At 38.1% G+C, this 25,320-nt stretch overlaps 3 protein-coding genes across 3 annotated transcripts; 1 reads left to right on the top strand and 2 right to left on the bottom strand.

Annotated features, from left to right (window-relative positions):
* Nucleotides 1-1,049: 1,049 nt before the first annotated feature.
* Nucleotides 1,050-12,796, bottom strand: LOC139943877 (zinc transporter ZIP11-like). The gene is made up of 9 exons (XM_071940752.1): nt 12,406-12,796; nt 11,115-11,153; nt 10,064-10,231; nt 9,123-9,234; nt 8,160-8,324; nt 7,820-7,889; nt 7,279-7,377; nt 6,446-6,604; nt 1,050-3,826 (listed from the first exon to the last, which is right to left on the bottom strand). The coding sequence occupies exons 1-9, from the start codon at nt 12,511-12,513 to the stop codon at nt 3,748-3,750; spliced, it is 999 nt and encodes a 332-aa protein (XP_071796853.1). The 5' UTR covers nt 12,514-12,796; the 3' UTR covers nt 1,050-3,747.
* Nucleotides 12,797-12,871: 75 nt separating this feature from the next.
* LOC139943878 (target of rapamycin complex subunit lst8-like) lies at nt 12,872-19,020 on the top strand. Its single transcript, XM_071940753.1, has 8 exons — nt 12,872-13,082; nt 14,011-14,062; nt 14,840-15,002; nt 15,337-15,412; nt 15,582-15,656; nt 16,017-16,219; nt 17,007-17,149; nt 17,587-19,020. The coding sequence occupies exons 1-8, from the start codon at nt 12,957-12,959 to the stop codon at nt 17,703-17,705; spliced, it is 957 nt and encodes a 318-aa protein (XP_071796854.1). The 5' UTR covers nt 12,872-12,956; the 3' UTR covers nt 17,706-19,020.
* A 135-nt stretch (nt 19,021-19,155) lies between these two features.
* Nucleotides 19,156-24,994, bottom strand: LOC139943879 (intraflagellar transport protein 27 homolog). The gene is made up of 7 exons (XM_071940754.1): nt 24,840-24,994; nt 24,205-24,284; nt 23,668-23,727; nt 23,152-23,211; nt 22,883-22,997; nt 22,291-22,400; nt 19,156-20,832 (listed from the first exon to the last, which is right to left on the bottom strand). The coding sequence occupies exons 1-7, from the start codon at nt 24,892-24,894 to the stop codon at nt 20,731-20,733; spliced, it is 582 nt and encodes a 193-aa protein (XP_071796855.1). The 5' UTR covers nt 24,895-24,994; the 3' UTR covers nt 19,156-20,730.
* Between the last annotated feature and the right edge of the window lie 326 nt (nt 24,995-25,320).

Raw genomic sequence — 25,320 nt, 5'->3', positions numbered from 1 at the left:
AATACTTCAGATCGACGCGACCTGCACATCAGAGAATCACCACTGCGCTTGCTCATTAAATTTGTGCGCTTAAGAAGAGATTATTCAAAGTGCCCGGGGGTCGCGTGGTGTTGAAATTTCTACGCCGTGTGGGGGGAAAATGTACGTGACGAATTCAACTTCGGATCAGTCTGTTTGTGACGACAGTGATCTAAACATGAACCAGTTTGTACCTCGATGTACTTGGTTTCACCATAGTGCAAGATTATGCGAAGAAACTGCTTCTCCAATAAATTGAAGTTTTTTCATTTTGAGCTGAACTGTTCAATTGTCTATCTGCGCGTGAGTTTATCTCCATATTCACTGGTCGTTGAACACTGTGTAATTTTATTCATGTTTATTAAAATCAATGCTTGGTTTCACATGTTTAAGAAAAATGTTGAGTTTTTTATACACATATAATGTGGACGACCCAGGGGCAGGGAGCAACTGCCCTCCCATTTCAGGAAAATAGTGGGGAAATTTCGGGCACAGCAAGAAGAAAGCAATTACAAAGACAGTTTATCCGGTATTAGAATTTTGGTTCTTGTGTTTCCATCCGACATTAAATTTCGGGCAAATCATCCACTCACCCCCCCCCCCCCCCAAACCCATCCCAAGGAGTACCCATACGCCAAGTGCATTTTATCCTTAATTTAAATTTCAATAAACATGTACCACATGTAGCCGGCGCATATGCGGATCCATTTTGTTGATGGCACACGTTTAAACTTGTCAAAAGGAAGGGGAGCAGGGAGGGTCTACCCCCCCCCCCCCGACCAACCCCTAGATCTGCGCCTGAATCGACTGTTGGGAGACAAAATTCTTCTCTCTCATCATTATGGAATAACGCCGTGAATTGGTACTGGTATAGAACTTATTAGGTTTACATTCTTAGCTTTGTCTAGAGTGCTGTATCATTTCTATAAGCATTATTGTCAAGTACTTTGAACAAAACGTTATTAATATTATCTGTTATCACAAACGCACCCCAAAGCTAAATAAACACGCTATAATAAAGTTTTAAAAAATGAGACTGGAATACTTTGCTTTTTGGTAAACCGAAAATTATTTTTCTCCATATCAAATGACAGTATTCAAATTATATACAAAAATCGTACTGTTATATAAATAAACATAAAACCATCAAACAAGTTCGGTTTACAAAAAATGTGACCTTGTACATTCAAGGACCTTTCTGGCAGTCAAGATAGCAAAGCCGTACTGGATCATCGAATCACTGATCAGAGAAGTTCTTGTTGAATTTGCATAAAAAGGAGGGCCCAACTTCATAGAGCTGCTTATAAGCACAAAAAGTATCTAAGCGCAACAACATTATGCTTACTATAACAAGGTTACCGGCCAAACTGCCCCGCCAAGTGTACAATTTGTGACTAGTATCCTGCTCATTATTGCTAAGCAGAGATTTCTGCTTCTAAGCAACTCTATGAAATTGGACCCGGGCTGTGTTGACCTTCCAGCCTGAGTCTGGTCCACATATCTTGGTAATAAACTTGAGCAGTCTCCTGAAGATGACTAGAGAAGTCTCCAAACGATAGCGGGCTTGTCAGTACAAATAGTCTCTCCCTGTTTCCCTAAATCCATTCCGCAAAAGAAGTTCTTATCAGAACATAGGCAGTCACCCAATTTGTCAGACTCGGCACTATACGAAAATTTTCATTGAACTACCAGTAGGTAGTACCCAAGAACTAATCTGATCTCAGGCAGTATATAAACACTAAAGGCAGTGGACACTATTGGTAATTACTCAAAATAATTATTATCATAAAACCCTTTCTTTATTATGAGAAACGGGGAGAGGTTGATAGTATAAAACATTCTGAGAAACCGCTTCCTCTGAAGTAATGTAGTTTTTGAGAAAGAAGTAATTTTCCACGAGTTTGATTTCGAGACCTCAGATTTAGAATTTGAGGTCTCGAAATCAAGCAGCACACAAAACTCAATCAGCACACAAAATTCATGTGACAAGAGTGGTTTTTTTTTCTTTCATTATTATCTCGCAACTTCGACGACCGATTGAGCTAAAATTTTCAAAGGTTTATGTTATGCATATGTTGAGATACACCAGGTGAGAAGACAGGTCTTTGACAATTACCAATAGTGTCGACAAAATCTAGGTTCTTGTAGTTTTCTTAGGTTTTGTATACAACTTTTAAAACATCCTATTTCCTTGATCAAATAATAGTATAATTAGTGTAATGGGTAATAAATTGAACAAATATTTCTACCTTAAATTTCAACATTAATAGCTATTTTTTACCGAGAAAATGTTCCTTCAAAATTCAAAATTATACTTATATCTATTACGAAATACCAGCGTACCCTGGGAATAGTACAACATTAGTGCTTTCAAGAGGCATTTCCCAAAAGTAATTTAGTAAACCCTGATTCATCCAAAAAGCTTCTAACATTATTTTGATTTAAAAAATGGGTCAACTGTCAGCAAAGTATAATATACCCCTATATTGCAGATACATCTCTATAAACAATGTTGTACCTTCTTTTTATTTGTCTTGAATTACCAAAAAAGCTACCTCATACAATAAAATTACCTCATACATTTTACCAAAATATAACAATGCTGTATGCTTTTGAAAATCTATTGTCTGGGATTTCAGACACTCCAGATTGCATCCAATAATATCCAATAATTTAAATTCATCCCTAAATAAATGTTATTGCTTATCCCAGCTTACACCTTGCCTTTCAGAAAATGTTGTTACAGGCTCTACTTGGGTTTTGAGGTTGTTTGGTGAACTATCACTGTACATTGCATTTTGGGGTAACACCATGTCTACTGTTTCTAGTTTGATGTGTGGATTTGTTCTTTGAGAATTTGATTTGCTATTATTGCTACTGCTGCTGAGTAGATTTAGGAACTTGGGAGACCATTTTATGAACTCGCTCTGCGGCCGAGATTCACTCTGCGGCAAGAAAGTCAAGATTAAGTCAAGGTTGAGATACTCTAAGAACAACTCTACACAGCAAAATATACTATACACATGCTGTTACCGCAAACATACAACAATGCAACCTCTGTTTCAAAAAGATGTGAAGCAGAAAAATGTGACTGGTTGCCGTTAATTTCACTCAACCAATTATTTTTTAAATGTACTTGTATAGCAAGTCTAGCTTACCAGCCCAAATTACCAAGTAATGCGTATTGCTTGCGACTGGTTCCCAGCAGGGCCAAACTTCATAGAGCTGCTAAGCACAAAAGTTTGCTAAGCGTGAAATTTCTTTCTTGATAAAAACAGGATTGCCAAACAAATTTCCACAGGATTTTCGGGATAAGCAATCTACAGCTGAATACCAGTAACAAGCAATATGCAAAAAAAAAAATTGGTTTGTAATCCTGTTTTTATCAAGGAAGAAATTTCATGCTAAGCAAATTTTTGTGCTCAGCAGCTCTATGAAATTGGGCCCTGGCTGTATCCAAATTTGCGGCTACAGCTATGGCTACCACGGTTGCTGAGTGTGTTGCTTAGGATGTCCTCTACTTTACTTCAACGCATGATGCTAATGATGATGCTGTGAAAATCTGGCCATATCTGTAGCTGTAGCCGCCAGTTTAAAAAATAATTTTACTTCGACCTCAGTCAAGTTGCTATTTTAGCTCGTGAAACAATATGAAAGGAGTCTATACACCACTTCATTCAGTAAATTCAAGTCAACAATTGTGTCAGGTGACAATGAGTCAGGTGACGTTTATCCCAGTCCGACATCTAGTGACATCATCACAATGAACCCAACTATGGTACCCCATGATGCTAGACGGCCATTGCCGCTGAAAAGAGATCAAAATAAGAGTCACATAGAATGAAAACATGAACAAATAAATCAACAAACACAAACAAAATTAATTAAATCAACAACCACACAAACACGTCTCTGTTTTAAAGAGTGTGTTGAACAATGGTAAGACTGAAAAAGGGTATAAATTTGCAATAACCTTACATTTTGGTATAGAAATGGTCACGGTGGAAAAACTTCCCATGAGTTTTTTTTGCATGAAAATGCTACAGCTTTCGAGAAACTTTAAATTTGGAAACAATGAAAACATTTTCTCCTATGACTCATTGCACTTAATCTTCCACAGGTTTGTTACTTCATGTCTATGTTGGTCACACAATGTGCACATACAACAACCATTGTTGACCATGGGTTTGAAAAGATTTTAGAGAAAATAATATTTTTAACAGAGACACACAAATTTGAACATATGAAAACATTGAACAGTTACAAAATGGTAGAAACAATTTGAAGTGTTGGTTTTAAAAAACAATGTTACTAACAAATGATTGAAATGAAGAGTCTCTTGAAAAAAAGCCCCCAAAAAAACATTTGAATATTTTTAAATAAAGGTAATAATAGAGCGTCCCTATGGTAAAATTTCTCTAGAGAATTATTTCCATCTGAAAGGTCGTTATTAAAAAGTTCATATCAATATCCTACGGAGAAATATTTCCATCTGAAAGCTAAATGATTATAAAGTTCATACCAGTACCAATCCTACAGAGAAATTGTCAGTCCGAAAGCTAAATGATTATTAAAATTAATACCAGTACCTATCTCACAGAGAAATATTTCCATCTGAAAGCTAAATGATTATAAAGTTCATACCAGTACCAATCCTACAGAGAAATTGTCAGTCCGAAAGCTAAATGATTATTAAAATTAATACCAGTACCTATCCCACAGAGAGATATTTCCATCTGAAAGCTAAATGATCATAAAATTAATACCTTTACCTATCCTACTGAGAAATATTTCCATCTGAAAGCTAAATGATTATAAAATTCATACCAGTACCAATCCCAAAGAGAAATATTTCCATCTGAAAGCTTAATTATAATAAAGTTCATACCAGTAGCAGTGCTACATAGAAATATTTCCATCTGAAAGCTAAATGATTATAAAATTCATACCAGTACCAATCCCAAAGAGAAATATTTCCATCTGAAAGCTTAATTATAATAAAGTTCATACCAGTAGCAGTGCTACATAGAAATATTTCCATCTGAAAGCTAAATGATTACAAAATTCATACCAGTACCTATCCTACAGAGAAACATTTCCATTTGAAGCTATGCGATTATAAAATTCATACCAGTACCTATCCTACAGAGAAATATTTCCATCTGAAAGCTTAATTATAATAAAGTTCATACCAGTAGCAATGCTACATAGAAATATTTCCATCTGAAAGCTAAATGATTATAAAATTCATACCAGTACCTATCCTATAATTTAGGAATATTTCTGTCTGAAAGCTCACTGATTCTAAAGTTCATACCAGTACCAATCCTTTACTATAGTATAGAAATATTTCCATTCGAAAGCTAACTGATTCTATAGTTCATACCAGTACCAATCCTATAATATAGGAATATTTCCGTCTGAAAGCTCACTGATTCTAAAGTTCATACCAGTATCAATCCTATAGTATAGGAATATTTTTATTTGAAAGCTAACTGATTCTAAAGTTTATACCAGTACCAATCCTCTAGAGAAATATTTCCATCTGAAATACTTTCAAAGTCAAGGGAATTGCTTTTTTTTTTTTAAATCATCAGCGTAAACTTTGATTGCCACAATAAAAAATAAGTTTGTTTTAAAAGAACCTCCTGTAGAAAAAAACCCCTACAGTCATGAATAATTTGTCATTGTTTTTACGAAAACATTACAACCAACTAATATCATGAACCATTCACATTGGTTGTATGATGTGTTTGTTGTAAACTTGAAAATGGGATTAATTCAGCCATTGTCAAGCTGCCATCGTGCGTTTTGTTTCGTAGCACACACTCGTGCCGTTCGAGTGATGTGTGCGTGACAAGTGCATGGCGTGTGCATGTGTGCTTGACGTGCGCATGAAACATTACAGCCAACTAATATCATGAACCATTCACATTGGTTGTATGATGTTTTGTTGTAAACTTGAGGATGGAATTAATTCAGCCATTGTCAAGCTGCCATCGTGCGTTCCGTTTCGTAGCACATGCTCGTGCCGTTCTAGTGATGTGTGCACGTGTGCATGGCATGTGCGCTTGACGTGCGTGTGTGAAAAAATTACAACCAACTAATATCATGAACCATTCACATTGGTTGTATGATGTGTTTTTTGTAAACTTGAGGATGGAATTAATTCAGCCATTGTCAAGCTGCCATCTTGCGTTTCGTTTCGTAGCACATGCTCGTGCCGTTCTAGTGATGTGTGCGTGACGTGTGCATGGCATGTGCGTGTGTGCTTGATGTGCGCGTGTAAATACTCAAGACTGGCGATAAAATAGTGACGTCATCTGAGAGGTATATACACAGTATTGTGAATACCGAAGCTTTGGAAGACATTGTTAATAATTTACTCTTCAACAAAGAAAATACTGTCTCCACATTACAAACTCACCTTGTTTGAGCCTCTGGAAGAATATCATCGGCCACGACATAGATCATTGCACCGGCAGCAAAAGCTAAGGCATAGGGTAGAATCGGTTCAGCGACTACAACCGCCATGGCTCCGAGTACACCAGCAATGGGTTCAACCAACCCGCTTAATTGGCCATACCTTTTGATGTGGAAAAACAAAACAATTGATGAAAAGAGAAAGTCTCACACACACAAACTACAAGCTGGTTAATGGATGACATTTTGTCATCCTATCCGATTGGGAGACTATGGGGGATGTAAGGATGCAGTAGACTTTAACAAGAATTGGCCTAAAAATGTTGGGGAAAATACATAATACAGCCAGGTTTGCAGCTCGACATGTTTACAAAACCAGAATTTTGGGTCCTTTCTCATAAACCCCTCCGACCGATTCCGCCCAAAATCAACAAAAGGAAACACACCAACAAACGAAAGATTAAACTAAACAACAATCACAGAACTATACTGTGACAACTGAAAAAAGCTCTTGAAAAAAATACAAGAGGGTACGGTTATCTAGAAGGAGAAGAGTAAACAAGCGATTGGCTTATAATGACTATACGTCAGGCGAGAAAACTGAACCTAAGTGTTATAGGGTTGGCAACAGAACAATAAAAATAAATAAACACAGCGTGATTTTCACACAGAATGTGCTCGGCAGACGTTCATTTCCATACAAGGATGTAAATGGACTAAAGTTATATACATAAAAATTGGTTTAACTACCCAGCTAGGCTGAGCCCCCTAGGCTCCTGGTCTAATCACTGATTTGATTTTTAACAACACCACTCAAGAACTCTTATAGTTACTCACCAGAAACTCGTCCAGGTTGAGTAACCAGACCCTCTGAGAGGAAGACTAACAGCAAGGCCTTCTGGGAAATTCTGGATGCCGATCCCAATAGCTAAATTCCTGCAATGTCAAAAACATAGTAATTAATTTGTGACAATAAAATAAATTATTACAGTACAAAGTGATACCACTGATCATTAGTATTTTCTTCACAATTTCATCTTGAACTATGAAAATTAAGACCCATTACAAAATGATGATGGCAGAAAAAGAAGTGTAGTTATCAGGATCAGGGGTGTGAACCACCCAGCCCAAGAGACCTTTATCAAGGTGCAGCCATCTTGATTCTCTCACAATCAAATCAATGTAGCCAAACTGAGGCTGGAAGGAGAAACAATCTGGCTCCTTTTTGTGTAACGAATAATTACTATTGATTACTGTTGTTGGATCGAAATAGCATGGCTTAATTGGTGGCAGCATGATAATGGTAAATCATTTTTCTCAGTTTACATTTCGAGGCTCAGTTGACAAATGGAGCAAAAAGATCAAGATGAATCCTCACCTCGCCCTTTCAAATGTTGCTGCTGGTGTTTTCCCAATGGCTCCAAAACCTACACCAACAGCTAAGCCCTCTGTGGAAGAGAAATGTAAAATCAGCAGAAGATATAAACTATCAAAATACATGTTTAAACAAAAACTCATCCAATACAAAGGCACTGGACACATTTGACCAAAGACTAGTTTGACTGAATTATAGGAGGAAATGCAGGATTTTGAAAGCTTTTTAATAAAATTTATTTAATGTTTTACCAGAAAAATCTGTACAAAAGGATCAGAAAGTACGATTCTAATTTCCAATTGTTTCAAACATATTTTTGAATGAATAATTGATCTCAGCTTACCTGGAATATTATGAATGGTTATTGCAACAATAAGCAGCAGTATCCGCTTCCATGTGATGAGTCTCTGATCGACTGACCTTTGACCTTGAAGGTCACCGTTTGAGTTTGCTGATGGTGACTGGGAGGCTTTAACTTTTCTTTGCGTAACGTTTGGATATCCTGGTTCTGCAAAGGAAACAAAGAATAGGAAATACAATATATTTATCCATGTTAACAAATATATATGTAGAGACTAGAGAGATATACAACCGTGTTGTAAGGAGAAACTTGCACATTTCAAATCTTGGTATGACACAACGGAGTGATGATTTTGTGGTGTTGATAAACCACATCCACACAAGTGCAGTATGATCACAAACTTCGTGTAGGGTAAGGCTCAAATCAGACTGCAGGCCTGGGCCCAATTTCATGTCTCTGCTTACCGCAGAATTCTGCGCTTACGGTCATGGTTCCCTGCTTACTGCAAGCGCCAACTTCTGTGCTAGGCTTGTAAGCATAGATTGCCTGGTAATGTGGAGTACGCACGCGCATAAGCCAAAATTCGCCGCTAACCCGTGAAATACGCTTGCCGTAAGCACAGAATTCCCTGCTTCCGTAAGCGCCGATTTCGTGCTAATGGTAAGCAGACCCATGAAATAGGGCCCTGTATCTCTATGTTTGAATGGAGCCAGAGCCATTCTCATAGTGTCGTAGAGCTCTCTGTGAGTATTGTTTGTGTAAATCATCTTTTTATTAGAGAGATACTGGTCTTTTTAGGGCGAGTTGAATCAGATATTTCTAACCCTGCGTTGATCTTTTCCCCTTCACACACATTAATGTGTAGTTCTATTTTATCATGTGCTATTGGAGGATTAAAATCAGTTCAAGTGCAGGAGATCACTTTATATTTTATAAGTCATCATGTGGATTTGGCTTTTGTTGTATTTTGGTGAAAGCTTTTTAATTAGAATATTTCTACATTACCATTAGGAGTGGCTTCTTCGTCTGCTCTACTACTCATTACTGAAGTCAATGGGAGATCATCATCATGCATCTTCGGCTCAGATCTCACGGCTAGTGCTACAGCTGGCGAGCCCTGGAAGGCATATGCAAAAAAAAGTTCTTGCACACAATACAAAATTACAAATGCAAATTCTTTAAGGGCAGTGGACACTATTGGTAATTACTCAAAATAATTATTATCATAAAACCTTTCTTGATTACGAGTAATGGGGAGAGGTTGATAGTATTAAACATTGTGAGAAACAGCTCCCTCTGAAGTGAAGTAGTTTTCAAGAAAGAAGTAATTTTCCACAAATTTGATTTCAAGACCTAAGATTTAGAATTTGAGGTCTCGAAATCAAACATCTGAAAGAACACAACTCTGGTGACCATGGTGCGACAAGGGCCTTTTTTTTCTTTCTTTCATTAATATCTTGCAACTTCGATGACCGATTGAGCTCAAATTTTCACAGGTTTGTTATTTTATGCATGTTTAGATACACCAACTGTGAAGACTAGTCTTTGACATTTACCAATAGTGTCCAGTGTCTTTAAGGTAAGAATACTTTTTCCATTATTTTTATCAAATGTCTTTCTCTACCTGATTACAGTTATGTTTTTTTCCTTACTTGGAGAATAGCTGACATTTCTTAACCATCATTTTTATTCCCTACCCAATTGCATGGGATTTTCCCTATTTTAAGTTTTCCTCTGACACCTCTCAATCACATCGATCCAAATGAGCACAGAGCACAGCCAGAAAGCAAAAGAGCTTGAATTTTCCGAAGGAAGGCAAATTGGACGGCCTGGAGAGAAACCCTTGTGGCACAAACATTATCTCTTGGTCTGATGTTATATGATTATGCTACTTTTATTCTATTCAAAAATTATTGCTGTGAGGGAGGATTTATTAAAACTCTTACAATATCTGGCATCAGTATGTCAGCACCATACACAAACAGTGCTCCTAGTAAGAATCCAATCGCTGCAGGGACGAATGCCCATTGGCCGTCAGCACCATAGCTTCCAGATGATTGGGCGAGCTCAATTGCTGGTGCTAGAAGTGACCAATAGGAAGCTGCCAGCATCACCTGTGAAATCAAAGGAAAGGGTTGCTGAGTATGCTGCAAGGAATGGGTGGATACTGTTGTTACTTCATTTTTACACTAAAAATTTGATTTCTTTTTCTCCTCCTGATGTGTTCCAAATTCCCTGTGCCAGAGTAAGGTCACAATTACAGAAATGGTTATCACCGGTTGACTTATCATACATGTACAACGCTATTTGCAATATATCCAAGAAGACAAATGAGATAGACCTATCTTTCTCATATTGTAAGACATAGTGCTTGCCCAAATAATATATCAGCATTCTTCTGAAGATGAGCAGAGTATACTGTTTGAAACGTCGAGACCAAACCGGCTCTTTTAGTCAGAGCCAACACTAACACAAAGAGATTTACACATTTTATTTATAGTTTCTTCCTACAAATAATGCATGTTAAATTATTCTGGTCTTGTTAAACAATTCTGGGTCAGTAAACATTTGAGCAACAAGTGCTATGGTGTTGTGGATTTTTCACCCAAATTTGAGCCCTAGTAAAGAAGCTGTTGTTAGGCCCAGAGTGAACCTGATTCTTCTCTCATACATTTTAAATAATAATACTAATAATAATAGCGTAACTGTCCTAATTTTCATAGGATGTTATTGTTATTTGGCACAGTATTTGGCTGAAACTGATGTTAACAAAATCAGTGGTTGCAAACAATTGCAAACAAGGAAGTGTTATGTGTTTATTGTACAAAAGAGATAAGGAAGTTGTTATAGATATTTATATAACAAGAGAATTTTTTAAATAAGAGAATTTTTTGCTTTCGAGCCAGTTTTTTCAGATTTTTATGCACTACAAATCAACATCTTCCATTCATTTATTATATTTAAAAGTTCTCAAAAATAAAACAAAGTAAAACTCACCCCAGCTGCAAAACCTAGACTGCCATCAAGAATTTTCCTCTGCGGAAAGATCAAATGTAGAAATAAAATTACTGCCACCTAAACATTTTAGGAAATAGAGTGTTAATTTGACCCTTCAAAATGTAAGAACACCAGGCACTGTAGATCTGTAAACATGGGTAAAAAATTGGAGAACAATTATAAAACACTGTCAGTGTCATATTCAGCTGAAATGTTCGTCTTTTATAATATTATTTTCCTTGATAATTTAATAATTAGCCTGTGAATCAGCATTTATTATTTTGACAAAAACATGTCACCCTACACTACAGTGTACACCTTCAACTTGTTAGCTACATGTAGCTCGAGTACAAATAGAATAGAACATTACTCAAAAATGACTGTTTTTATTTAATAAAAAATACTGTTCAAAACAAATTCAAATAATTTGAAGACCACAGCTCTTTCAGAATAATTTTCCTAATAATAATATGATAAAAATTAAATTTAAATTTGAATAAGGAAACATATTCTGCATTGCATGTTGTTGACTGCCTGCCACTTTTTCACTTGTTAACATGGTTAAAATTAAGACCACAAATATTTAGGTTTGGTCAAAATAAATATAGGCTACAAAATTCGAATTAAAAGACAGTTCATACAATTTTGTTGTTAAAGTTCAACATCTTTTCCCAAGAAAAATTCGAGGCAGTAAATTGGAAGTAATAGGGCCTTATTTGTATTTTTTTAATTAAAAAAAATTTGAAAAATCAAACTACCAATGGGTAGGGCATATGCCAGGGCACGATGCAGGGATTTCCACAATAGCATGATTAGGCCCGGCAGTAGGGGGCCTACTGGGGCATGGACTGTGCAGGGACTTCCAACTTATTCCCTGCGGTGGGGGGCAGGGACTTACCCAGGCGTTCCAAGAAATGAATGTCCCCGCCCGTGGCACTTCCAAGGGGCTACCCAGGGAGGGGCTTCCAAAATTTGGAAGTCCTAGGCCTAATTCTTTTCTTGTTTATTAATTGCCAAATTCGAATTAAAAAAGACAGTTTATTCAATATTGTTGCTAAAGTTATTTGGTGAAAAGGTGCCCAGTCGAGTTCAACATCTTTACCCGAGAAAAATTCGAGTCAGTAAATTGGGGAAAAAAACTAGGCCTATATTTAGTTTTGTTTAGGTTAGGCCCCTACAAAAAAAAAAAAAAAAAGTTGGAAAATCAAACTCTTCCAATTCCAGTTTGAGTTTTGTTTAAAACTTAATTTAGTTTCTTGTTTAATTGCCACTGTTTAGATTTAGAACTTACCTTTCCACTCGAAAATACAAAGACAAGGGCAGAGCCAGCTGCAGTCACACCCCAGGTGAATAATGTCCCAAGCAGCGCTTGGGTGACGGGACCGTATCCTTGGATCATGGTGTACCGTTGAAGACACTTATTTCACGGACGACACAGTTCCCGGATCTAGCAAAAGTGCAAAACAGCACAGCAGACGACACCAAAATCACGTCGTATGTGTCTTTGCTAATTAGCTGACGTGGAGGCACAATAAATGCCACAGCTGCTAACAGGTTGTGCTATGTGGGTTGAGAGAAATTTCACTGAATTTTAATTAAGCATATTCTGTCTGATAAATCAGAAAAACAAACAATTGCCACATGAACAAACCGTTGGTCGATAAACTTTGCCGCATCAGTTTGTGTCGTCTGTGTTTTATGGTCCAGATCAATAGCGCCACCAATAGGCAGATTTAGGCAAGTCGGCTCTTGGGGGATGTACACACCACAGACATTAATTAGCAGTCCTGAAGAAAGTTGATGTTTTTTCCCCCAATTTCTATGTCTTACTACTAGTCCCAGATGGCCAATCTAAACGAAGGAGGCGATCGTCAGGTGATCCTAGCAACTGCTGGATATGACCACACGATCCGATTTTGGCAAGCACACACAGGAATTTGTCACAGAACAGTTCAACATCAAGACTCTGTATCCTTCATTCAGTATTTGTTTTTCTGATTTTACTAAATTTATTTTAATTCAGTTTAGAAATAGAATTAGATTAGAATAATGTTTTGGGGTTAGATCTTTCTAGTTTGATTTATTACTAGATTGTAAATGTATTTGAATACCTAGGCCTATGTCCTTAATAATCTTGCGGTCATCGATATGGGGTGTCATCGCAGAGCGGATAAGAGCACCGAACTCAACTTACTCAAGCTCAAGCTCTGGTGTTTCTTTTCAGCAGAGTGTTGGTTCGAATCCCGTTCGTGACACTTGTGCCCCTGACCTGAGCAAGACACTTTACTATAATTGCTTCCCTCCAGCCAGGGGTAGATGGGTACCTGTGAGGGCAGAGATGGTTCTTGTGGTTGGTGTAATATTAGCTTTTTTTTAGTGCACTACATGGCGGCACAGGCTGTATACTCCCCAAGGGAGCTGAGATGGTTTAAGGAATAAAAATGGCCCAGTGATCAGGTATTAATGTTGGCAGCGCATTTGAGACATGGCGTATAAAGCGCTATATAAAAACCGAATACTATTATTATTATTATTATTTTTATTATGCTTAAATATTGGGATTCTCCTCCACAAAGAAAATTTGTTTGATTTTTACTATATGAAAAATAACTTCTTTTTCTATTTAATTTAACAGAATTAAATCAATACATGTGATAATTGCCTATCAGTTCCAACTGCCTCGGATCACACAATGAAATCACATTTTAAGGCATATTTTGCTTGTTAAGTTGTTATCTCGACTCGAGTTGTTGTGGAATGGTGGAGTTGTCATAAAAAGCTGTTGAGTCATATGGAGGAAGGATGTTTGAGCTACACTGTGGGGGTGCAACTGCAACCTCAGCTAACCTCAAAGACAAAGAAGCCAGGTTTTCTTTAACTTTCTTACCTTTCACAGCAAGTGAACTGTTTAGAAATTACACCGGATAGACACCTTCTTGCTGCAGCGGGTAAGAAAGATTTATCAGATTATCAACTGTTTGATTGATAGATAAACCATGCCAGCCTGGTGAATGCATACCACAGGGTAGTTGTGATGATTAAAACTGTCAATCCTCCCGCCGACCGTCAGGAGGATGGAGGGTTACGATCATCGCAACTAAACAGGGTTATTTTCGTGCTTAGCTCTGCCACCATACACAGCTCACCCATGTAGTTGAATGGTTTAAAATTGTATCAATTTGCAGGAAAGTTTTGACTGAAGATTATGAGGGTTAAGGGCTCCTCTCTATTATGAGGGAAATTTAATTTATACCGAGGCAATGACCAGTGGGCATGGATGCAATTGCCTTTTACTTGTGTAAAAAACAGGTCTACTTCAGTCTCCTGATGGTGACTAGAGCAAGCTAGTTGAAACGTTGAGACCAACCCAATAACTGACTCCGCGATAGTACAGTTAATAACGATCATAAGCTAAAGTAGTAGCCTAGCCTATATCTATACCATCCGCCCAGGTAATAGTTAATAAGCAGGACAGTTCTTTTCAGAACTGAGAAGTCTCCCGAACACCCAAAAAATCTACTCCGCGTTAGTAGAATTAAGCAAGACAGTTCTCTAAGAACAAACTCTACCTGGCAAGTAGATAGACACATGGTGTTACCACAAACCAAATATATATTGATACCTCAACATGCAATGCCTCAAATCCTATATACTTTTATGTCGTTAACAGTTCAAAGCTTGTGCCGAAACTTAAATCAGTTTCTATGCATCTCTTTCCTCGACAGGTTACCAGCACATTCGCATGTATGATATCAATTCCAACGATGCGTCACCAGTGATCAACTACGAGGGCATCTCAAGGAATATAACGGCCGTGGGTTTCCAAGAGGATGGCAAGTGGATGTACACAGGAGGGGAAGACTGCACGGCTAAGATATGGGACCTCAGGTAGGGTCAGAAAGTAATTTTCAACGAATTTGATTTCGCCACCTCAAGTTTAGAATGTGAGGTCTCGTAATCAAGCATCTGAAAGCACACAACTACGTGTGACAAGGGTGTTTTTTTCTTTCATTAATATCTCGCATCTTCGACTACCGATTGAGCTCATATTTTCACAGGTTGGTTATTTTATGCATATATTGAGAAACACCAACTGTGAAGACTGGTCTTTGACAATTACCAATAGTGTCCAGTGTCTTTAAGTATAGCGGGGGATGCTAATGTTCTTTATTGCTTTGCATTCAAATTAATTGTTAGGGCCTATGTTTTGTGTTTTCCTCAGAATGAGAAACCTACAGTGTCAGAAGATTTTCCAAGTCAATGCTCCAGTGAACTGCGCCTGCCTGCACCCAAATCAGGTAAAGTTTTGCTCGTTCACCGATTAGGTGTTCAGAGCAATGCTTGGTACACTACTTGTTTTTATAATTTAGTTTTGGTGGTGGATTAGCAAAGAAAATCTTAACTTCAAACAGTAACCTCCACCTAACAGCATCTCATTTTGACCTTACATTATTTTTTTGTCGACAGGGAGAACTCGTTGTTGGAGACCAGAGTGGCACAGTACACATATGGGACCTGAGGAGTGGACACAATGAGCAACTGGTAAGTGCTTGTCATCTCATCCTACAGTCACAGTGTGCAGGCCTGAAACTTTGTTGATTGTCTCATAGTGGCAATTAAGATGATTGGCTCCATGACCCCTTGTCAATGCCTTCAGGCCCTTGAAATGCTCCAGTAGAAAATTAAAATTTCCTCAAGGGAGAGAAATTTCCTTTTCCCAAGGAACAAAATTTCTTGGTGCCCTTCCTTGCTCTTTCAAAAACAATGCGAACGGACCTGAGAGTGTAACCATTTCAATTGAAGATGCCAGTTGTAGGTTTGAGCAGACTCCTAAAGCCTCTACCTTCATTTCCCCATGTGCTATAACAAGTTTCATATTTCTGGTCTTGTTTACGTTTTAAGGTTCCGGAACCAGACTCCTCCATCCAGCACATAAGCATAGACTCGGAGGCGACCCACATGGCGGCCATCAACAACAAGGGAAACTGCTACATCTGGAGGGTGTCGCCGGGTACCACTGACCCCATCTCACAGCTCATACCCAAGACCAAGATCCCCGCCCACAAGAAGTTTGGGCTTAAATGCAAATTCAGCCCGGACTGCACGTAAGTACTTGCAAAATAATTCAGCCATGTACTTCTAAATTTAAAAAGAGCACAAGACCTGGGTCTAATTTCATAGAGCTGCTAAGCACAAAAATAGCATGAAATTTCTTCCTTGATAAAAACATGATAACCAACCAAATTTCCATTGGTTGCATATTGTTTGTTACTGGTATTCAGCTGTTGATTGCTTTTCCTGAAAATCACGTTGAAATTTAGTTGGTAATCCTATTTTTTATCAAGGAAGAAATTTCATGCTAAGCAAATGTTTGTGCTTAGCAGCTCTATGAAATTGGGCACAGTTGCTTTTCATTGTTTTCAATATGACCTCCACCCATATGCCCAGAGATTGATTTCACATTGTGCTTTGAAGCACTAAGACTCGAAGTTGAGTTGTCATTATAGCCAGAGTAATTTGTATTGTGACGTTAAACTTTGCTTACCAATTATTAGATGTATGATTTGAGGCATTGCATGGTAAGGTATCAATATATAATTGTTTTGCAGTAACATGACAGTTCTTTTCAGAACTGAGAAGTCTCCCGAACATCCGTTAAATCTACTACGCGATAGTAGAATAAAGAAAGACAGTTCTTTAAAAACAAACTCAACCTGGCAAGTAGATAAACACATGGTGTTACCGCAAACCAAATATTATTATTAGACTGATTTGTACTTGAGACCACAACGCCCTGGGAGTAGGAGGCGCGATTCAAAACTCAAGTAAATACATGTATAAATACGTTTGTGACATACCAGTTTTCTTTACTTCTCATTTCAAATGTGGTAGGCTTCTTGCCACAACAGCAGCAGACCAAACGGTGAAGGTCTGGAAGACGTCTGACTTCACGTTAGTCACGACGTTGACGGATCCCGTACAACGCTGGGTCTGGGATTGTGCTTTCTCATCAGATTCACTCTACATTGTCACAGGTTAGTTTTCCTTTTCCCAAGTTGTTAAAAGGCATAAAGGTTATATGTATTTTGTAATTGTCAAAGAACAGTATTCTCAATTGGTGTATCCCTTTAACGTGTCTTGCAACAAGTAGAAATAAGTAGGTACTTCATCGAAGCCTTCCAGTTTGAATTATTTTTGTGATTGGCATTTTTAAAACAGGCAGTTTTTAAAAAGGCATTTGGTAGGCACTTTTAACTAAGGGAATAAAAGGGTAGCGACGAGTTCTTTAACGGCCGTTTAAAACAGGCAGGATCATGCAGCCATAAGCCGTGTTCAAAACAGCGCGATGTTTCCTTATTTTTCCGACCCAAATGTTTGTATGCACGCGCTATGTGCTGTTTACATATTTCATGGAAAGAGTCTATTGAGTTGAGCTTCAACTTTACCTGTTTTTTTCTTGTTTGATCAACAGCCTCCTCTGACCACACAGCACGATTATGGAACGTTGAGCAGTCAGAGGTGAAGAGGGAGTTCAATGGACATCAAAAAGCCATCACGGCATTAGCGTTCTCGGACGGAGTCACAGTTTGAAGATAACGTACCTCTCAATTATTATTAGAGTATCTGGGCTTGGAATAATTGCTTGACCACCAGCAAAACAGAGCCCCCAAATGTGCCACAAATTTTTGTCGCTCTGATGGGATGGAATGGAGCTGGAACTTACACAATCACATAGATTATTGGCATGCTGTGGTCGAGCCATTAAGAGCACCGCATTGGAGTTTTGGTGTTTTTTAACATCAGAGTCCCGGTCTTGGCACTTGTGTCCTCAACCAGTATAGACCGTATCGAATAACCCCTTTGCTGCTATGAAAGTCGCCATCTTGTAGGTCAAACCGTATGCGCGTCTAAACGCGTACATCAAAGAAACACGCAGCACGCAGCATTCCCCGTTTAATTTCTATGGCACAAGCACGCACACACACACCCACACGCTCACAGTTGCCATCTTGTAGGGCAAATATTTGAACAGTGACATCATATTCAATACGGTCTATTGCTTCGTCCTTCAAATGGGACGGAAGCTGGCGGTCTTGTGTTTTGTGTATATGCATGGAAAAGAACCCAGTTCCACTTTTAAGAGAAGAGTTTGCCCTGGTGTTTCTGGCAGTGGCTACTGAATGCATTGCCGTTGCCGCACCTTGTTTATTATAAAGTGCTGCATAAATCGGTCTCATAATTCAACCAAATTTTGAAAACACGTCTTAAAATGTTTCTGTTTGTTAAAGCGCTTTGAATAGCTTTATGGTAGTAAGTAGATACATGCGCTATATCGGCTATTCTTTTTTATTAGTTGTACATGTAACACTTTACATCATTCTCAGTTCCTTTATGAGAAAATATAAAAATTTATATAAATCACAAGGGAAACTGACTGGGTAAATTTTGAAATGATTTTGGGGGTTGAACAAAGAATTGACTAGAGTGGGATTCGAACCAATGACCTCCAGATTAACATGCTGGCGCTCTACCAACTAAGCTATCTAGCCCTATATTGGCGATGTGTCCCTATTTTGTCAATATCTTTGTACGGTTGAATGGCTTCCGACTGGCACCCCCGAACAAAGATATTGACAAAATAGGGACACCGCCAATATAGGGCTAGATACATTGTGTAGCTCAGTTGGTAGAGCGCTGGCACGTTAATCCGGAGGTCGTTGGTTCGAATCCCACTCTAGTCAATTCTTTGTTCAACCCCCAAAATCAATATAAATATTTCACAACTCTGATTGATTACATTTTAAAGGTTTCTGTTTTGTAAATAAGGATAGTGTACAAATGTATATGAATTCAAAGAACCATGAGAACATGATTGATAAAAATAAAAATGACTGACAAAGTAGAATCATGTTTTACAGTTCATAATGTTTAATTCAAGTTTCTGGCATCCTTCAAATTGAATTTATGAAAATATATTGTTTTTCTTATTCCAAATACCCGCTGCACACACTAGGACTGCAACTGTATTGGCCAATAGACTCTTGCCATGAAGCACATAGCGCATGCGCACTAACATTTTGGTTGGCAAAAAAAAGGAAACATCGCGCTGTTTTGTACACGGCTAATGGCTGCGTGATGCGCGTCTGGTTAGTGCACAACTCTATGGCGTTTGCCAACCAATAGGGTCTGTACGCATGCGTGAATTAGCATTTTTTATGGGAAGGGTCCAATATCAAGCCTAACAGTATGAGATTTGATTCTACAAAAGGCCCACCAATTGGAAACATGGTAATTTGCCATTGTTTCTGTAGTTCTGAACATTTCTGAGAACAATGGATTTTTACCTGGCATGTCTGCTGCCACCTAGTGTCGCCAAAAAGTCTTGCACGATGTACAGTTAAACATGTGTATGCCATAGAGTTATATATAAGAACTAGAGGGCGCACTGGTGATGTAGCTTGCACAAACGCGATGGGACTGCAAAAAGACACGTGCGCCATTCTTCACGTGCGCCATTCTTCACGTGCGCCATTCTTCACGTGCGCCATTCCTCACGTGCTCCATTCTTCACGTGCGCCATTCTTCACGTGCGCCATTCTTCACGTGCGCCATTCTTTACGCGCGTTGAATATGAAGTACACTTTGGATTTGTGTTTATTGAACGCTATACCCGATGCTGTTTTGTCAACCCACAAAATGGCCGCACAACTACACGCTGTGCGATGCTGTTGTGTCAACTTAGAAAATGCCCGCCTGCGCGCATGCCGAGGCCGCGTATATAGGCCAGTTCTTTTGTATGTATGGTGTAGGCATAGGAAAATAAAGGCATAAAAATGGAAATCAAACAAACTTAGTTTAACTTGTTTCACACCATGTGGATTTGGATGACACACAACCTCAGAAACACTTCTAATTGCAAAATTGTCTATTTACAGTCTTGCACGCCAATGCATACTACACATATGTAGTTTAAATTCATAAAGAGAAAAGGCCAAACTGTACAAATATTTCACAATATACACATTTTATACTTTGTACAAAAATGGATAAAATTACATTTTTAAAAGTGCTCTGGTTTTCCCACCGCAGATAAAAGATCTTTATGCACATGACTTCATTTGAGTAGGGTGCACTCCGCTACATGTAGATGTTGAGTTGCAAACTTCAAGTCCAAATATGCCCTAAAGACACTGGACACTATAGGTAATTGTCAAAGACCAGTGTTCTCACTTCGTGTATCTCAACGTATGCATAAAATAACAAACCTGTGAAAAGTTTAGCTCAATTGGTCGTCGATGTTGCGAGATAATAATGAAAGAAAATACATCCTTGTCACACGAAGTTGTGTGCTTTCAGATGCTTGATTTCGGGACCTCAAATTCTAAACTTGAGGTTTTGAAATCAAATTTGTGGAAAATTACTTCTTTCCCGAGAACTACGTTACTTCAGAAGGAGCCGTTTCTCACAATGTTTTATACTATCAACCTCTCCCCATTACTCGTTACCAAGTAAGGTTTTATGCTAATAATTATTTTGAGTAATTACCAAGAGTGTCCACTGCAGTTAAAGGAAGCGCGAGCACTTCTGCAGTTTATTTTCAGCTCGCAGATTGCCGTCATCCAGAGATGGCTTCAGTCATTGCGACTTTCTCCTGATATTTCTTGTAGAAAGCATTTGCCAAATAGTAGAAAGGAGCCTCTTTGTTCTCTTGCTCTTTCTGCAAAAAGATAAATGTAAAGCGACATAATTTTAGACTCTAAACCAAACTACCTGTACATTTTTCTGGTGCAGTCACCGGAGGGTGGGTTTGAATCCCGGTCGTGACACTTGTGTCCTTGAGCAATAATAATAAGACTTGTAGTGCACACATATCCACCCTGCTGGGTGTTCAAGGTGCAGTAAAACCAAAAACAAAACAAAAACAAAACACAACACAAAGAAAAAACAGACACAACCAAATTAGTCCTTGAAAACCTGTAACACAAGATAAGTTTTGAGAAGAGACTTGAGTTTTGCGGTACAAAGACAAGATCGAAGATTAAGTGGTAGAGAGTTCCAGATGCGTGGCACGGCTGAAGAAAAAGACCTTTACTATAAATGCTTCTCTTCACCCAGGGGTATAAATGGGTACCTGCGAGGGTAGAGGTTGATATTGTGTATGAAAAGCATACATGCATTCTACATCAGATGCTTTTACTAACCACTACAGTACTTCATCTGAACTGCCAACATTGGATTCTGAAAATCAGGAAGATATTACTTTTAAGCCATTTTCATTCGGGCTAGGAGATCTTGACTAACGGACGATTGTCAGGTATTTGTATGAAAATTATTATGCATTTATGTACACAATATCTCATTGACTTATTGTCAATCAAAGAACCTGTCAGAAATCTGCGTTCCTGTTCCCACACTTCACTTTTTCACATTCAAAGAACTAAACACGGTTGGGGGGATCGTGCCTTTTCTATCGCGGCCACAAGGATGTGGAATCATCTTCCTCAGAACATCAGGCAATCTTATTCATTAGCAAATTTCAAAACTTTGCTTAAAAAATCTCATCTTTTTTTAAAGGCCTACTGTACCGCACTATGAGTAACAACTGTTGGATTAGCGCCTTATAAATTTAACGATTGATTGATTGATTGATTGATTGATTGATTGATAAAATCAGATTTCTAGTGAAATAGTTTTAAAGACAGTGGACACTATTGGTAATTGTCAAAGACTAGCCTTCACAGTTGGTGTATCTCAACATATGCATAAAATAACAAACCTGTACAAATTTGAGCTCAATCGGTCATAGAACTTGCGAGACAATAATGAAAGAAAAAAACACCCTTGTCACACGAAGTTGTGTGTGTTTACATGGTTGATTTCGAGACCTCAAGTTCTAAACTTAAGGTCTCGAAATCAAATTCGTGAAAAATTACCTCTTTCTCAAAAACTATTACACTTCAGAGGGAGCCGTTTCTCACAATGTTTTATACCATCAACCTCTCCCCATTACTCGTCACCAAGAAAGGTTTTGTGCTAATAATTATTTTGAGTAATTACCAATAGTGTCCACTGCCTTTTAACACAAATATACTTAAAAGTCTAGATTTCTGCTTTCAGCTCACACATTCTTAATGCATGAATCTGTCTTGGGCATTGTCCTGAACTGAATACTTACAGCAGAACATTCAAAGTATTCCACTTCCAAGCTTGCAGCTGCTTTCTGTGCCATGCTTTCTGTGACTGTTCTTCTGGTGGCCAGATCGGTCTTGTTCCCGATCAGAACAGCTGAAAAATTGAGATCAAATAATTTCAAAATAAATGGTGTGACATCAGGAAAAAAGGTTTCTTATTTTGTTTTCACAAGCCCCCCCAAGAGAATGCTTGTATTGTAGAATTTCAATCGCTGCGTGTCTATAATAATCCCTTTGAAACTTATTTCAATTCAGCATTCCTGTGCAAGTTTTGAAAAATCATTGGGAGAACCCACTATCTATCTTCCAATAAGTACATCCCTCCAGAGGAGTATAGTCGTACTGTGGTGCAAAAGTGCTAGGTCACGGGAACAAATATCAACAAAATATCAAACCCACGTTTAAGAGAGAAATTTTGCTTTGGTAGACCACTATTTTGGGAGAACAAACCATCAATTCCCCTCCCGCCTTCCCCAGCGCTCCGTTTAAAATCTTGACTTTTGAGATTAAAAAGGTTACCAGGATAAAATTTACGTTTTTTTGTTTTGTTTTATTCTTTTCAATTTACACACATACCTTGAATTGCCCGTCCTGCCTTAGACTTGACTCGTTCCAACCACTTGGTACAACTGGAAAAAGACTTCTCATTGGTCACATCAAACATGACCACAGCCAATGATGGGCCATCCCACTGTCAAAATCAAAACACATATCAAAATCATAATTAGTTGATAAGTTCTTCTTTGCACCCAAATTACAAGAAAAAGTGCTTTGGTCTAAAAAAAATTTGGGGGGGGGGAGGGGTGGACAAAAAAAGGAAAAAAAAAAAAAATGTTATAACTTACCATCTGCTGAACATAATCTGAGAACATTTCTTTACCAGCTGAGTCATAGATGTACAACTCCTGAAAAAAAAGGGAAAGAAACATTATTGATAAGGGGGATGTTTTCTGTTGAGCACTATGAAAATATCTCTGAAGAGTTTCTTAGCAGGAAAAAGGGGCAACTGAAGACATGGTCTTAGTCACAGGGGTGTCTGGGTGCCTTTTGGACACCCTGTTTTATGTATCATTTGTATTGTTTACATGCAAACAAACTAATTGAACAATCTGGACACCCACTTTTTTAATTTACACTTTTTTCATTAAAACCTTGACTGAAGGTGCGACCAATGGGACATTTTGGAACACTAGGTAGCAGCAGACTTACCAGGTAAATGTCCATTATTTACGTAGTTCTGACCACATGTACTTACCTACCTAGAACAATGGATATGGATTTTACTTGGTAAGTCTGTCGCCACCTAGCGTCCCAAACGTTCCCCATTGTCTTGGGGTTTAATTTGAGAGCAGACAACTTACCACGCTGTTGCTGGTATCAGGAATTGTGACACTCTTGACACACAGCTCCACTCCAACTGTCTGCAAAAAAGGGGGGGGGGGAAAGTGTCTAAAATTAGTCATTTACTCCCCCCTTTTAAAATTGATTTCATCCCTCTTCACTCATTTTTTATTGTATTTCCATACATCAACTAATTGTTGTATAAACTGTCAGCAGTAAATTATTCATTTTTTTTTACTTCGTACTTATTTAATATTTTGTCAGTTTGATAATGCAACCTACACACCCATTGTCAACTTTACCAATGAATCCATTTACCAATCCATAGAGTGTCGTGGTCGAGTGGTCAATCTATCACCTGATCTAGCACACCACATTAAGTATGTTGTGGCTGAGTCACCACAATGTGGGTTTGAATCTTGGTCCAGGAAGTTGACCTTGAGCAAGACACTTTTGTTTCAATTGCTCACTAACTTTATGTCCGAACTTATGGATCCTGCCTTGGTAACGAAGTTGTAATTTTAGCTTTAAAGTTTAACACTAGAGTAAATAATTACCATGGAATAAGCCTTGGGGAAATGTGTGCCATCGCTGTGAAAAACCTGCGTCAAAGCACTCTTGCCAACTGTTGAATCACCTGTAAAGTGTAAGTGTAAGTAGCGATTAATAGCAAATTAGATTCGTTAAGCACTGCAAGGTGTAACTGTTAGAACACCCTTAGCTTTACGTCCAAACTTGAGGATTCTGCTGAGTATAAACCAACGTAATCGAAACGTTTGAAAGAGGGCATCTTTATATGTGTGATAGGCTAATCGTAACCCTCCATTTTAGGCAATTAGGGCCTTTGACATTCCTTTGACTTTGTTGTTGGGCACTTTTAGTTTATTATTGGATAACTTTCCGTATGGCGCCACCACTTTTTCACTCATTTTTACAAAAAAGGATATCTCAATGAGGTTTATATCAAATGAAAAAGTGGTGGCGCCATACGGAAACTTTTCCTTCATATCACCCGAGTAGGTTACATTAAATTGATTTTGGTCATTATGTGTGGAAAAGTGGGGCCCACATAATGACATACAAAACTGCCAAAAAATGTAAAGGAAAAATCATATCATAACTGGGTAAGGTAATTTCCAATAATAAAATATTTTCATTTTTGAACCTTTTTTAATTTTAAAGCTAAACTTACCAACAACCACACATTTTGCTCTAAGCACCACGGGCATACTGACATTGATAGGCATCCTCAATAAATTTAGTATTTACACATTGAATTCAAGTTTACAGGGTAAGAATTTCACGAGTTTCCAATGGAAACGGAACACACATTCCTGAGTACGGGAAACCGAGTGCAGAATGTCGTTAATGGTACCCGTCATTTCTTGTTTACACTAGTATCATCGTCTAATGCACTCGGTCGGGAACCACTTATTTACTATATGGAACGCCATGGTTTTTACTTCTAGAAAATAAAATACTTTTTAGAAAGTTTCGGGTTTTGATCTGATGTTTAAAGGAAAAGACAATGAAGGCTTGAATATAAAAGAAGTTGTGAAGATTTTCCAGATTTATTTGTTTGCTGAAACAGAGCTCTATTCTAGTGATACTTGGAGATTACAATTAATTATTAATAAACACATTAGCTGGCGCTCTATAATTAGTATGGTGCT

The sequence above is a fragment of the Asterias amurensis genome, chromosome 11 (genome assembly GCF_032118995.1).
Source record: "Asterias amurensis chromosome 11, ASM3211899v1".
NCBI lineage: Eukaryota > Metazoa > Echinodermata > Asteroidea > Forcipulatida > Asteriidae > Asterias > Asterias amurensis.
This window is presented reverse-complemented; position numbering and strand designations above follow the sequence as displayed.